This window comes from Musca autumnalis, unplaced genomic scaffold, assembly GCF_047663935.1.
Source record: "Musca autumnalis isolate F117 unplaced genomic scaffold, ASM4766393v1 scaffold_1, whole genome shotgun sequence".
Classification (NCBI taxonomy): domain Eukaryota; kingdom Metazoa; phylum Arthropoda; class Insecta; order Diptera; family Muscidae; genus Musca; species Musca autumnalis.
Window position 1 is genome coordinate 150383405 of NW_027411644.1, and position 17064 is coordinate 150400468.

General features: G+C 34.5%; 2 protein-coding genes across 2 annotated transcripts in view; one reads left to right on the top strand and one right to left on the bottom strand.

Moving 5' to 3' along the window:
- beat-Vc (beaten path Vc) overlaps positions 1 to 17064 on the top strand; it is a 533781-nt gene that overhangs the window by 160776 nt on the left and 355941 nt on the right. The gene's annotated exons all lie outside the window — the stretch shown is intronic.
- Positions 4835 to 6643, bottom strand: LOC141390659 (uncharacterized). The gene is made up of 4 exons (XM_073963609.1): positions 6567 to 6643; positions 6391 to 6508; positions 5034 to 5261; positions 4835 to 4879 (listed from the first exon to the last, which is right to left on the bottom strand). Exons 2-4 carry the CDS (start codon positions 6505 to 6507, stop codon positions 4835 to 4837), a joined length of 390 nt encoding a protein of 129 aa, XP_073819710.1. The 5' UTR covers position 6508; positions 6567 to 6643.

Genomic DNA, 17064 nt, shown 5'->3' on the forward strand with positions numbered 1-17064 from the left:
TGGAATTTGCTGCTCAACAAATAGCAGCAATAGAAATACTACGTGAACTATACGTTCTTGAACAGAATACAGGGAGTAAAAGAAGAGAATCCAATCGGAAATGTTGGGTAAAGCCACTTCTTATAAGAAGAACAGAACATGATCTTGAAGCCCATTTGCTCCACGACCTTTTGTGGGATAACGATGAAAGGGATTTCAAAAATTTCACCCGTATATCTGTAGATAGATTCGAGGAAATTTTGAGTTTGGTAAGTATTTCACAAACCCACTATTTCAATGAATTGATCTGTAATATTATTTTTCTCGCCATCGTTAGATCATTGACCGTATAAAAAAGAAAGATACCAAGCTGCGGGACGCAATCACGCCGAGGACAAAATTAGCCATAACATTACGATATCTTGCAACAGGAAACTCATATAAATCGTTGGAATATTTAGCAAGAGTTTCCAAAAGCACCATCAGTATTTTTGTGCCAATAGTATTACGTGCCATATATGAACGCTTGCAGCCAGATTACTTGCGGGTAAGTAAGGAATGATCATATTTGTATTGCATTGCATTCGTTGAAAAAACATGGAACAAAAAACTAGCCTAATCACATACAATGTTTCGACACAACCCAGTTTACGCAATTTGCAGTTCATTTAACCATTTCCGTTTATTTTCCGTATGTTTTTATACCCTCAGCCTTTAGGCTAGAAAATGTATGTATATACACTTTCATACAGGCAAATTGTGCGTAATCGAAATAATGATTATAGACCCTAAGTATGTTTGGACGAAATGTTTCAGACAATTTGGAGTTATAATGTCCGTCCGTCTGTCTGGTTGGCTGGAGCGCACGATAACTCTCGAACAGATGATTTCGGCTTTCGCAATATTTTGTCCAAACTTTGTTTATGGGCTATATCGGTCTACTCCTTCAGGTATATCCCCCACAAAAGTTCGGAAATGTTCGGACAATTTTTGATTTGGTCCATACTTTGCATATGGTGAAATGTCTACCAGACGTAGATAAGGTTTCAGTATGGACTCAATCGGTCCACTCCTTCGCGTACCTCTCAAACAAAATGTCGGAAAAGTTCAGATTAGGGCCTGCTCTCGAATCGCTTTGATTGTATTCAGTGCACTTTTTTACTTGTTAAACTTATATCAACTTCAAAGTGGGATAATACCTCTTCACTGAGTGTTAGTCTTGGTGTAGGTAATCAATCGATAAGTCTAAGTTTTTGGAAATTCGTATCATTTAGGTGCCACCGTGGTGTAATGGTATGTACACCCGTCATGCACACTGAATGCCCTTGTTCAATTCCCTGGCAAGGCAACATAAAATTATCAACGGTGGAGAATCACCTCAGTAATGTTGCCGAAATTCCCTGGGTATTTCAGTCATCTAAAACTTCCCAGTAGGTCCCACATCATTAAGCTAATATGAACCTAGGTGAACTCATTGATATGAGAGAAGTCTCCTTTTTTCCTTTCTGGGATGTTTGTTAAAAAATTAGATCATTAGAAGGGTAACAAATATGGCGAACCGAAAGAGTTCTGACTCGTCTGGCCATCTTCGGTCCAACTCTGTCCGTCAGACTAACTGTTTTTCCCCCTCTTGTTTCTATTTTCTGTTGTGCTGCTTTGGTAATATTCAGAGAGAAAGCAGAGAGAAAAGAATTGTACATGTGCGCTCGTACATTGTGGACAATTTGATTGATGAAGTGCTAACGAAAAGATGAGTTCTCTGCATCGGAGAACAAATTGGTTTATTTTTTGTTATGCTTGTTGACGCATGATAGTGTTTAAATATCATCCATTCATTTCATATTATGAAGTCAATGAAAGTAAAGATTTTTTCTTCAAACTTCAACACTATTTCGTGGAAAATCATATGTTTTCTATATAATGCCATTGATGGTCATTGTAGCCAATGCTATATGTTATTAACATTGTATTTACTACAAGTTAATATAATAAATAAAAAGTTTTTATATAAACTTTTACATGTGAATACAAGTGTATTATATATTATTATCAATTGTTTTACATATTTCACAGATCCTGTTGAGCAATTTGCTGTTCTCCATTGTTGGTTTTTCCTACCAAGTGGCGCACGAACAGCCTAAGATGATATTAAATCCTTTAATATTGTGATAGAGCTAGAGAGAATCAAGGTTGAGAAGTAGATTTGATATAATGAGGGAGTTTTGGAAATTTCTACTTACAATATGCGTACCGAAATCAATAGTTTGAAATATTTGTACTTTTAAATATTTCCTCTGTTCCAGAACCTGCAAGAAGCTACTACTTTTTACTACGATAACATTTTTTCCTTTATGTTATCGGAAAAAAATAGTAAAAATTAGTAGATTCTTGCAGTTCTGGAACATACCAATTGTTTAACGTCAACTTTCGGATAGTATAAAAAACCGGACTGGTTCCTTACACGATAATGCATAAATCTTAAGAGTATTTTCAATTAATCCGAATTACTTTGAAATACTTTCCAAAATTTTAAAATTTCCGCAAAGTTGAGTTTCGTTGCAATAAGCTTCTTTCCAGAACTAAAAAGTTTTTTTTTTACCGGAATTGCTTTCCCGTACACCAAAAAAGTTGCAATATGTTCACTTCTCTTTGAACAAAATTGGCACTGAATAGCTTTCTCTTTAGAAACTTTTTTCACGACAAATTTGAGCGATAAAAATGTGCAACATGTTTGCCGCCTTTCCGTTCCTGTACATTTTGGCAAAATGTGTGCGTTGAACTCATTTTTGACAGTTTTCTCTTTTGCACATTTTATCAATAAAAAACTACTGGGACAAAGCTATAGCGTTTAGTGTTTTTATACTCCAAACCCTGCGACAAAGAGGGTACTTACACTTCGATATTGTCATCTGGCGAACGATGAATCTAGAATAGAGTACCCGGTATGAGGCATTCTTAGAATATCTTAATATTTCCAAATGTTTCTTTTAGAGGTGAGATCGGAAAGATGTCGTTTTTGTTACAATGACATACGTTTTTTCTTGTGGATGGCGGTACTCCCCGAAATAAAGGCCACCTACCGTTAGCCAGTGATTTCACGAAAACAATTCATCTATAGTTATTACAAGTATTATATGAACACATTTTTGTAGTAAGAATTCACAGTTTTATTAAAATAATTGTGTTTTTTATAAATAGAATAGACTCAGACTATAACAACATGTAGAAAGATGCATCAGTGAAATTAAATATTTAAATAAGTAAGAAAAATCATTTAATATGAACACGAATCGACGTTGGACTGCGATTCGTCCAAAAATTCGACATCCAATATTTCTAGACACGAAGTGTCTGTATCAGTAATTTGAGATTCATTAGGTCCTCTAGTAGGTTTTCCACATTTTCGACGAAATAGTAAATCTTGTATTTCTTTCATAGTAAGGTAAGCAGTATCTTCAGGCATAGATCGCAGTGTCATTGCAATGCTCTCTGCAAAAGCACTGAACGCATCATTTATTGGTTTATTCATATTCACAATTGTTTCTATTGCTTTGTCAAATTTATCGGTGTTGATCTCATTATCGTATTTTTTCTTTGGCTTGAAATTGTTGTTGTTATCACTTAATTCTTCCGCAAATACTGAATCATTTGAGGTATTCTATATAAAAGGAAGATATATATAACCGATTAGAGTCGGATCAAAACTTTTGTATACATATCGCTCATTTAATCAAAGAGTGACAGAAGTAAAAAAACGCGTTTTTCTCGATACTTTATTCTTTGAAATGTGTCACTCTTTGAGTAAATGAGCGATATGTTGTATATTCCTGTATACGGTGTATTATGTCAGTAACATTAGATGGGTATTTATCTCAAAATATTGTGACTATATAATTTGCAGCTTAATATTATACTATTTTTCCTATATTCATTTATATATTTTTTTTACATTTATAGCTTCCGGATACCGAGGAAGAGTGGCTTTCCATATCGTCAGAATTCGAAAATTTGTGGCAATTTCCCCATACCCTGGGCGCTTTAGACGGGAAACACGTACGAATGAAAGCCCCTGCTAAATCGGGAACAACTTTTTACAACTTTAAGGGGTTCTACAGCATTATTTTGTTTGCTTTGGTCGACGCTCATGGAAGATTTATTTTCATTGACGTTGGTTCTAATGGAAAAACATCAGATAGCTCAATATATAAAGATAGTGAACTTTTTAAAAGATTGAAAAATGGCGCCCTAAATATTCCGAACCCAAAAGAATTAGTTCCAGGAAAGGGCGATAAAGTTCCCTATTATTTTATTGGAGATGACGCTTTTGCATTGGATAAAAATCTTATGAAGCCATACAATCGGAACATACGGTTGAGTGTCCCCCAAGAAATATTTAATTATAGGCTATGTCGTGCAAGAATGACTGTGGAATGTGCATTTGGAAGACTTGCTAAACGGTTCAATATATTTCAAAGGCCAATTGAGGTACAACCAAGCACGGTGGATCTTGTGGTCCTAACTTGTTGCACATTACATAATTTTTTAACACCAACAAACGCATCAATGTCAACTGACGTTTTAAATAATTACCCTCAACCTGATACATTTTCTTCGATTGGATCTCAAGAATATAACTCATATAAATACTCAAACAGGATAAGGGATGAAATATCGAAATATTGCGTATCTGATGGAAATGTAGATTTTCAGTGGCAAAAAATACAATTGCAAGTGAACGCAGAATATTAGTTGTAATTTCTTTGTTTTTATTTAAAATTAATATTCTTAACAAACCAATTATTTAAAAATAAAAATTGTCCCTCTGTGAGTGGATTTGTCATATGATGTAATAATTTCAGATTTGGCAACATATTATGGGGCATGGTATTAAAGTTAATTCCTATAATAAACAAAGAGTTATACAATTACTTATTGCAATTGATTACTATATTAAGAACTTTCAAGGACATATTATTTACGGTTAACGTGTTTGTGTATAGTGTTTATATTTTTGCCGATTAATTTGTATTAAACAATTAAGGTGAAAAACTTACATTTGTAACATTGTTGACCGATTTTCTGGCCGATATGTAGTTGTCCAAAAAGCTCATTTCTTCATACCAGAAAAGTGATGGCTGATACACATCCGCAGCATCACAACCAGACTTCTTGCTATGTTCTACCTTCCTTTTTTCGATTACGTAGGTGCTTCTTAACGATTTTATTCTCTTCTTAACAGCTTCTTCTGTCATGTTCATCTCCTTTCCTATCTCTTCAAGAGCCTTATTTGGATGTAAACATGTTAGAGACGTTGGAGGGCCGAACATGGAGCACTCACGCCACTGCAACGTCCATAATTTCTCTAAAAGGAGTCACGCAAAGCGAAATATGTACATCGTGATATTACTTAGTAGTATTACATTACAGGCGACATCGACTTCAGAATGCAATGCGACGATGACATTCACTTTAAGTGTCTCTTTATCCCGTCAAAGTCCGATAACTACATACAGGAAAGGCCCCTTCAAGGAGTCTTCTCTAGTTTGAAGAATCCTAGAAATGGTCTTTTTTATACAGAACACTTCTTGAAGTGGTCTTCTTCTAATGGAAAACTCTTTCGTGTAAAGAAGACCCACTGAAGGGATCTTCTCTGTACAGAAGACTCATTGAAGTGGTCTTCTCCTAATGGAAAACTCTTTCTTGTAAGGGAGACTCACTGAAGGGATCATCTCTGTACAGAACACTCATTGAAGTGGTCTTCTTCTAATGGAAAACTCTTTCGTGTAAAGAAGACCCACTGAAGGGATCTTCTCTGTACAGAAGACTCATGGAAGTGGTCTTCCCCTAATGGAAAACTCTTTCTTGTAAGGGAGACTCACTGAAGGGATCTTCTCTGTACAGAACACTCCTTGAAGTGGTCTTCTTCTAATGGAAAACTCTTTCGTGTAAAGAAGACCCACTGAAGGGATCTTCTCTGTACAGAAGACTCATGGAAGTGGTCTTCCCCTAATGGAAAACTCTTTCTTGTAAGGGAGACTCTCTGAAGGGATCTTCTCTGTACAGAAGGGAGACCCACTGATGGGGTTATCTTTGTATAGAAGACCATCTGAAGGAGGTTTCTATAAATAAGAGACTCATAGAACACATTTGGAAAAACCTTGGAAAAACATTTGGAAAAACCTTTCAAAGTGTGGTACAATAAAACTCCATTCTACGATTAGGATGTAAACGTATAAAACATTTCAATGGAACAGCTGTTGTGTACTCCTGTAAGTAGTTGGAACAAAAAGCACACAAATTCCACATTCGACCATAGTAGAATAAACATACACATGTCATATATTGTCCAAAACTATGAAGCGCAGTGGCGGAGGCCGCCTGCCATTTTTGGCTTGAGAACACATTGCCTACCTTCTTCTTTAAATCATTTCGTCGATATGAGAAACTATTGGTGTTCCACAGTAACTCCCGTTCCCGAAATAATGAAATCATTTTTAAAATGTCTTCTTCCTTTCTTTGTTTATCCATACTGCAAGCAAGATTGTTTAATTCATTAATAACAACAAATTTATATCATAATTACTTACCCAAATGTTTTCCAATAAAATGTTTTAATTTATTCTGCTTTACAAATTTTTCAACAAATAATGTGCATATATTCAAGAAATTAAAATTTAAAATGGCCGTTTTGTCAAAAAGAGAAAAAACTGACAGAAAGTCAAAAATTTGCCATCAGTGTCAAATTTGCCGGTGACCGGCTGTCTATGAAAAAACGATGAACAGTCGGAAGACAAAGGAAAGATGTTTGAATGTGTTGGTAAATCAGGGTTGTATTTTTAGACGATTTGGCTAATGTAAACACTAAGTAAGGGGGAACGCAAGCGAATTTGCAAAGAGGCTCTGGCATTCCTTTATAGCTCTGTTCCAGAACTAAAAAGTTTTTACAATTTTTACCACTTTTACACATTTTGCGTTCCCGTTCACAAAATTTATATGAAAATCGTTTACGACTTTTACCACTTTATAAAGTACGGGAACAGGCCATATAATTCGACATTTTGGGAAGCAAGAAAAGCAAGCGACGATTGATTCTGTTCTGGCCTCTACTTTACTTAAAATGTCAATTGCATTGTAAATCTGCAAAAGAAATCACAAAAAACATGTTCACATACATTTTCCGTCAGATAAATAGCGATATATCTGTATATCGGGCTAAATATCTACAGTAAAAGCCTGACGTTTAATTTATTTTAGCGTTTGTACCGGATTTAAAAAAAGACAGATTTTAATAAATAGCTTCATATAAGAAACCAACTACAACGAAAATCTGTCAAATAAATTACCAAAACCTGTTTTCACAGATTTTGCATCAGATATTTCGATATATACCTGTTTACTGGGATAAATACCTGCTGTAAAAACAGAGGATTTACATAAATCGTGTCATTTAATGCTAAGTTTACATTTACGAAATCCACTCGATTTCATCTGTCAATTCCATAGCTCAAACGTCAAATGAAATCTCATCTGAAATCCATTGGATTTCATTTGACGTTTAACCTATGGATTTGTCAGATGAAATCGAGTGGATTTCGTAAATGTAAACATAGCATTACATCTTAATTATTAAAATCCCATTCATGCAAACGGTACCATATAGATGTAAACTGCATTGAAATTCTGTGAAAGAAAAAAGTCATTAATTTTTCGGGAGGTAAAACTAGAAATACCTACAAATGTTAAAATATGTAAAATCATGGTAGAAAACATAAGGTAGATTTAAATGAATAAAATCTATAGAACACCGGTTTTCCTGAATTCATATAATGCCTTGTTTACATTTACGAAATCGGTCGATTTCAAATCTCAATCTCAAGATCTATTTACGAAGCCACGTAATATGCTGTTTATAGTTGCAAGAACTTGCAAATGCTTTTTACTTGCGAAGTTATCGAACAGGCCTAATGGAATTGACATTTAAAACCCTGTCGGTTTGTTAAAACCTGTTATATATAAACGGGGTATAAGACCATGTTTATACTATAACCTTTTGCAGGTTTAACCTTCTTTCTGAGGATTTATTTGAAATATAATACCCCGGTTAGGCCATGTTTATATTATAGCCTTTTGCAGGGTTAACCTTCTTAATTAGGATTTACTTGACGTATACGTAAAGGAATTGACATTTGAAACCCAATGGGTTTGTTAAATCCGCTTATATATAAACGTACTATTACACTATTGAAGGTTAACCCGCTGGGTTTAATAGATCCAGTGGGTTAATCTGTCAGCTGATGTTTGTTTACGTATACATACAAAATAACTAATAAAGTCGTGTGTTACACTTTTACAATTTCTCGTATGAGATATCGTCCCCTCTTTGCTCATATTGGTATATTTTACACACAAGGATACATTTTTGTATCATGGTATCAATCGTACTTTTTGTTAAAAAAGTGTCTAATGAAAAAAAAAATAATAATAATTTTATGATTTCCAAATAACTTCAGATTTATTAACTTCATACAATCGCAAGCGACCAATCGTAAACGTGTAAAACACGACAAACTCTGTTGCAAAAACAGTTGCAACTTTTGGTACTTTTTGAGTAGAGTTGGATTTTTTGCACAAATACCGAATACAACACTGTATTTTTGGTGGATTTGTGCCGGATTTAAAATAAACCCAGCCATGAGAGGATTTAATTTTTGTATGGCAAATCTGGTCAGATTTGAGCAGATTAAGCAAATAAATCCTCGTGAAGTGGGTTAACCCGCCAAAAAGCTGTAGTGTAACCGTGCTATAAGCAATGGAATTGACATTTGAAACCCAGTGGGTTTCTTAAATCCGGTTATATATAAACGTACTATAATATGCTGTTTAAATTAGAGCTTTTTGCAGGGTTAACATTCCTTATGAGGATTTGTTTGAAATATAAGCAATGGAATTGACATTTAAAACCCAGTCGGTTTGTTAAATCCGGTTATACAAATACAACTCTATTTTGGACGAAAATTCTTCAATATGTCAAACTGATTGTTTACAATTTCATAAAATTTATTCACAATAACAAAAATTTACAGACGCTGGAGTTTTACGCCACCTTATAATTTCATCAATTCCTTTGCGTATACGTCAAATAATAAATCATGTGGAATCCAGTTAATTTCGTTTGACGTAAACACTATGGAAGTGACAGTTCAAATCGACTCGATTTCGTAAATGTAACACCCCGGTTACACTATTGAAGGTTAACCCACTGGGTTTAATAGATCCAGTGGGTTAATCGTTGCTGGTTACACTTAGGTTTTCGAGGATATAAACTGTCAGCTGATGTTTGTTTACGTATACATACAAAATAACTAATAAAGTCGTGTGTTACACTTTTACAATTTCTCGTATGAGATATCGTTCCATCTATGCTCATATCGGTATATTTTACACACAGGGATACATTTTTGTATCATGGTATCAATCTTGCTTTTTGTTAAAAAAGTCTCTAATGAAAAAAAAAATAATTTTATTATTTCCAAATAACTTTAAATTTATTAACTCCGTAAAATCTCATGAGACCAATCGTAAACGTGTAAAACACGACAAACTCTGTTGCAAAAACAGTTGCAACTTTTGGTACTTTTTGAGTAGAGTTGGATTTTTTTGCACAAGTACCGAATACAACACTGTATTTTTGGTGGATTTGTGCCGGACTTAAAATAAACCCAGCCATGAGAGGATTTAATTTTTGTATGGCAAATCTGGTCAGATTTGAGCAGATTAAGCATTAAATCCTCATGAAGTGGGTTAACCCGGCAAAAAGCTGTAGTGTAACCGTGCTATAACAAGGCATAACTTCAAAATTGCTAAACATAAAAACAAGTGTTTCGTTTTCGAAACTGTTTTTGAGCATTTAATTAAAAACGAGAAAATGAAGTGTCCAGTAGTGGGATTCTGTAACTCATTTTTGCTGTTTTGTCGGTAAAATATATATGATTATAATTCCGATAATTAACGAAAATTTTCGGAAAGTTAACGATGAATAAAAATTAGTCGCTAGACTCTACCGACACAAACAGTGATGTCAAAATTTCTTTATGCTTTTAGTCATAAAGCGCTCAACAGCAACCGCAAAGGATTTTTTTTTGTAACGTTACTATCTCCGTTACATGTAAACAAAACATATATAAATTATTGGAATTAAAAAGACAAATAATTTTCACATTTGATGGAATATATTGGAAACATGAAAATTCGTCAATTTGATTGCTCCACATCATTCCCCTAAATGCATAATTTCTTGCAAAAAGTAGAATTCTTACAAAAAAGTTTGGGGTCGCTGGAAATTCATTGAAAAAGGAGAAGCTGGTTCAATATTTTGTGTTTGAAATCAAAGAAGCACATGTTTATTCGGGCTATATATTTTTTTAAATTCAACAAAATACCGCACATAATAACAAACGTTGTACCGCCTCTACAAGTGGTGTTTTAGAGTGCGACACGTCGTTCGGACTTGGAGGAGGTTAAATGTCATTGATATGAAGAACTCTTTATGGGAAATAGTTATTTTTTCTGATAAATATATGTTTTCTTCAAAAAACATGTATCCCTAATATACATCGAACATAGAAATACTTATATTAAATGTCGTATGGAATTTGACACAAACAATACACCCCAGTTCAGTCAGCTGGGTATTGATGTTACCTTTTATTGTTCTACCATGCACATGCACACATATAGAGACTGTGTTAAGCGCTCGGCACATACGATGCGTTGAGCGTCGCGGTACAACCACCACATGAAAAAAGTGTAACTGATACCAAGTTTTTTGAAAAACATGATTGTGGCTGGCGCATTAAAGTTAAACATAATTTAAATTTTTTGGGACAACGCGTGTGCCAAAGTGTCACTAAACGGACCGTATGTGCCGAGGGCTTTATTGTTTTGAGGTTTTAGGAAGAAGAAAAAAAAAATAAACTGACACAAAGCATTAAAGCCTTCGGCGCATACGATCCGTTGTGCGACGCGTTGTGCGTTGAAAACAAACACATGAAAAATGTGTAAGTGATGTCAAGTTTGTTTATGAATTTTTCATGTGGTTGTTGTAACGCGACGCTCCACGCGCCGTATGTGCCGCGGCCATACAACCTTTCTTATTAAACAATGTGTAAAATCATGTGTTTACTGCAGGTAAATTCGCGATAAACAGGTATACCTGTATGTTAAGACCATGAAAAGTATGACAACAGTGGTTTGGTCATTTATTTCACAACGCGATTTATTAAAACAATTTGCAAGTTTGCAAATTCCTAATATCCTGTTTATATTATAGCTTTGTGCTAGATTAACCTTCTTTATGTGGATTTATTTGGAATTGACATATGAAACCCAGTGGGTTTGTCAAATCCGATTTTATGTAAACGTACTATAAAACAGGTTTTAGCGAAAGAATCGTAATTTATTTGACAGATATTCTATGGAATTGACAACTTAAATAATGCATGTTTTATAAAACTCGTTAGAGGTAAAAAGGCTATAAAACGACATTTACACTAGAGCTTTTTAAAATGTTAACCTGCTTTATGAGGATTTATTGAACGTTTGCGCTATGGAATTGATATTTGAAAACCAATCCCACTGGGTTAATCCGGTTAAGTGTAAATGGGGTATATGTCTTATACGTCTTATTTAAATCTAGTATGATAAACAGGTATATCTCGAGTCATATGCTACGTTTATATTTACGAAATCCACTCGATTTCAACTGTCAAATTCATTGTTTAAACGTCAAATGAAATCCAATTGATTTCAGATGAGTTTTCATTTGACGTATACGCAAAGGAATTGACAGTTGAAATCGAGGGGATTTCGTAAATGTAAACAAAGCAATACTATGTAGAATGTACGAAAACACGTTTCTTCGGCATTTATTTGTCCGATTTTCAATGCAATTGAGATCTTAAATGACACGATTTATGTAAATTATCTGTTTTTACAGCAGGTATTTATCCCAGTAAACAGGTATATATCGATATATCTGATGCAAAATCTGTGAAAACAGGTTTTGGTAATTTATTTGACAGATTCGTTGTAGTTGGTTTCTTATATGAAGCTATTTATTAAAATCTGTCTTTTTTTAAATCCGGTACAAACGCTAAAATAAATTAAACGCCAGGCTTTTACTGTAGATATTTAGCCCGATATACAGATAAATCGCTATTTATCTGACGGAAAATGTATGTGAACATGTTTTTTGTGATTTCTTTTACAGATTTACAATGCAGTTGATATTTTAAGTAAAGTAGAGGCCAGAACAGAATCAATCGTCGCTTGCTTTTCTTGCTTCCCAAAATGTCGAATTATAAAGGAATGCCAGAGCCTCTTTGCAAATTCGCTTGCGTTCCCCCTTAGGAGGTTCTAGCATTCCTTTATAATTTAACATTTGACATGTACAAATACACAGGTAGCCGCGTCGGCAATTGTTGGTAACATAAGATGTCAAAATTTGACATCAATTCAATACAATTGACACATTTGGTCTGTTCCTTTACTTCTGAAAATGGTAAAACCGGCAAAAGTATTAAATGTTGAAAACTGCTCCCATAATGCCAAGTTTACACTTGCGCTCCAAAAACCACTGGATTTTACGAAATCCTGAAATACACCCCGGTGTTTACACTCATTTTTTTTTTGATTTCAAACATATCACAATGATCAAGGTAGACGCATATGCGCAGCTGATCGAACATGAATTTTCAAATCAAGTTTTTGCAAATTGAATTAATAATCAAAAATATACGACAATATAGAATTTTACAACTTTCTTTGGAAAATTATAGTAAAATTATCTATATATCGTTTTATTTGTGTATAGTACTAACAAATGAAAAAATAAAAAAAAAATGATTTTATCGTTGAGACATCGTTATAATAAATTTTGATAGATAAAAGTTGTGCTCAGATCCTGCACAATATTAGTACTTGCAGTAGTTTTCCCGTTTAGTGCTAAAAATGCGTTCCCGTAATCCGAAATCTAGTAATACTTGCACTTCTCTTCAAACAAAAATCGCGCCGAATAACACCCTCTTCTCCTGTTTTCTGCCATACACTTTTGGCCTAGTAGCTGATACGTTGATTTTGACATTTATGCTGGAGTTTTTGCAATTTCCGTCATTTTTCCGTTTCCGTATTTTTTAAGAAATTTGTATGGGGAAGCAATTTTTGACAATTCGCTCTTTTTTCTAACATTACCACTAAAAAAGTACGAGAGCACAATGAAAAATAGCATTGTAACAAAGTAATTAAATATTTTTTCACATTGTTTACAAATATTGATACTAAAATTTCTTGTTGCAGCAATTGACCATCTACCTTATTTATTGTGATACGTGAAAAGTGTTGCAACTTTTGGTACTTTTTTATGCAAATACAGGGTTGTATATCATGTGTACTGTGATTTCGATGTTGATTTCGCTGAAATCACGAAATGAGATGATTTCATTTTTGTATGCGAAATCATGATAAATTTTGTTTGATTCCGCGCGAAATCACGAAACGCCTTCGAAATCACGAAACGACGCCAAATGTAAACTAAGCATAAGAATTGTATTGTGTCTGAAGTAAAGGAACGCTTTTTGAGTAAAAAGTGGTAAAACTTGAAGATTCTTGAACGTAAAGGAACAGTGCTATTATATTACCATCTGCTGACTTGATAATGCTACCTGTGTTATTGTACCATGATATTTGGCAAGCAAGCAAAGACAGCGACAATTGAATTAAAAATTGTCACCAAAGCCACTTTTTACATTAAAAAAACAGGTTTATTATTTGTGTTTATTAATCGCAAATGATAATTTTCAATGTGTTACGAATGGAAAAACATACTTAAATGCTTTTACCTCGATTTATTTGACGTAGCAATTATCTGGATTTATATGACATACATATATTGTATGAAAATGACAACTTAAATCCGTTAGATTTTCTAAATCCAGCATAGTGTAATAGTACGGTTACACTAGAGTTTTTTTTTTTCCGGTTTAACTCACTTCTTGAGGATTTATTTGACGTTTGCGATATGGACTTGACATTTGAAACCCAAACACACTGGGTTAATCCGGTTAAGTGTAACCGGGGTATAAATGTACTAGTATATATGAAAATGACAGCCTTAATTGACTGGAATTTCTAAAGCCATCATATAGGGGTTTATAGGCCGTTTACGTATAAGCGGATTAACCCCGTGAGTATGGGTTTCAAATACCATTTCCAAGCGTATACTTCAGTATATGTAAACGGCCTAATATACCCCGGTTACACTTAACCGGATTAACCCAGTGGGTTTGGGTTTCAAATGTCAATTCCATAGCACAAACGTCAAATAAATCCTCATGAAGTGGGTAAGCCCTCCAAAAAAACTCTAGTGTAACCGTACAAATAGTCTAAATGTACTACTATTCTTCTGTGTCGTTTGCACAGACATTATAGCATGTAATACACCATAAAATTTTTCCCTAATATTAATTATCCTGGGGATCAAATTTCCAAAAAGTGCTGAAACAATAATAGCTGGTTTACTTTTACGAAATCGATTCGATTTCAACTGTTAATTCCTTTACGTATACGTCAAATAAAAACTCAAGTGGATTTCATTTGACATTTGAGCAATGAGATTGATTGAATTTCGTAAATGTAAACCAGTTATAATATGTGTGTTCGTTTACTCAATAATCTGTACCAGTTGTTACTGAATGTTGTTTATTTATTCTTCAGTACAATGCGAAAAGAATTAATTTACAACGAATTACAGGATCTGTACAAATTATGGAGTAAACGAACACACCTAATATTGTGTATGACATTCTATCATGCATGGCTCAATTACCATGTGCCATGCTATCATATCTGCGTGAACAACCTAGAAGAAGAAGAATTTGTTTGTTTACATTTCCTATGTGGATAGTGCGCCTGATTCTTCTGTAAAACTGACTCTGTGGACGACGACGGCTTGAGAAATGTAGGACGGTTAATTCTGTGGTACACTACAATTTGTTTGCCTGAAGTCTCCTGAGAAATTCAAAACAACGAATAAGAGAAGACGAATCCTTCTGCACCATGACAATGTGGCTCTCACACGTCGATCCAAACCCGCGCCTGTTTGACCATTTGACCGGACAAAACGTGGAATTGATGGGTCATCTGCCATACAGCCCGGTATCCGAGTATCCAATGAATTCATTTGATTCCAGAACATGCCGAAAAAATGAGTGGTCAACGATTTTCGTCACCAGAAGATGCTGTAAACGAATTAACCATTTCTGAAACAAAGGGTGCATCTATTGAACATTTCTTAAATACATTGTGCTTCTGTTGACCCTTTATGAAATAAATTGTACTTCTATATACCCTTTCTGAACAAAAGGGTGCTTCTATGGTAATTTTCAAAAATAAAGTGGCTGCTTCTATAGACACTTTCTGAAAGAAAGAGTGCTTCTATCGACACTTTCTGAAAGAAAGCTTGCTTCTATAGTCCTTTTCTGAATGGAAAATTGTTTCTATAGCCTCTTTCTGAAAGAAAGGGTGATTGTGTAGTCCCTTTCTTTAAGAAAGGGTGCTCCTATAGACCCTTTTTGCAGGAAAGGGTGCATCTATTGACCCTTTTTGAAGAAAAGGGTGCATCTATTGACCCTTTCTGAAAAAAGGGTGCATCTATTGAACCTTTCTTAAATAAATTGTGCTTCTATTGACCCTTTCTGAAATAAATTGTGCTTCTATTGACCCTTTCTGAAATAAATTGTGCTTCTATAGACCCTTTCTGAACAAAAGGGTGATTCTATGGTATTTTTCTAAAATAAAGGGTGCTTCTATTGACACTTTCTAAAAGAAAGGGTGCCTCTATAGACACTTTCTGAAGGAAAGGCTGCTTCTATAGACACTTCCTGAAAGAAAGAGTGTTCTAGAGACACTTCCTGAAAGAAAGAGTGCTTCTATAGACACTTTCTGCTTCCATAGTCCTTTTTCTGAAGGGAAAATTTTTTCTCTAGTCTGAAAGAAAGGGTGATTCTGTAGACCATTTATGAAAGAGTGCTTCTATAGTCCTTTACTGAAAGGAAGAGTGCTTCTATAATCCCTTTCTTAAAGAAATGATGCTCCCACAGACACTTTTTGAAGGAAAGGGTGCTTCTATTGAACCTTTCTGAAATAAGGGGTGCTTCTATTGAACCTTTTTGAAATAAAGGGTGCTTCTATTAAACCTTTCTGAAACAAAGGGTGCTCCTATTGAACCTTTCTGAAATAAAGGTTGGTTCTATTGAACCTTTCTGAAATAAAGGGTGGTTCTATTTAACCTTTCTGAAATAAAGGGTGCTTCTATAGACCCTTTCTGAAATAAAGGGTGCTTCTATTGAACCTATCTGAAATAAAGGGTGCTTCTATAGAACCTTTCTGAAATAAAGGGTGCTTCTATTGAACCTTTCTTAAATAAAGGGTGCTTCTATTGAACCTTTCTGAAATAAAGGGTGCTTCTATTGAACCTTTCTGAAATAAAGGGTGCTTCTATTGAACCTTTCTGAAATAAAGGGTGCTGCTATTGAACCTTTCTGAAATAAAGGGTGCTTCTATTGGAACTTTCTGAAATAAAGGGTGCTTCTATTGAACCTTTCTGAAATAAAGCGTGCTTCTGTTGAACCTTTCTGAAAGAAAGGGCGCTTCTATTGAATCTTTCTGAATGAAAGGGTGCTTCTATTGAACCTTTCTGAATGAAAGGGTGCTTCTATTGAACCTTTCTGAAATAAAGCGTGCTTCTTTTGAACCTTTCTGAAATAAAGCGTGCTTCTATTGAATTTTTCTGAAAGAAAGGGTGCTTCTATTGAACCTTTCTGAAATAAAGGGTGCTTCTATTGAACCTTTCTGAAATAAAGGGTGCTTCTATTGAACCTTTCTGAAATAAAGGGTGCTTCTATTGAACCTTTCTGAAATAAAGGGTGCTTCTATTGAACCTTTCTGAAATAAAGGGTGCTTCTATTGAACCTTTCTGAAATAAAGGGTGCTTCTATTGAACCTTTCTAAAATAAAGGGTGCTTCTATTGA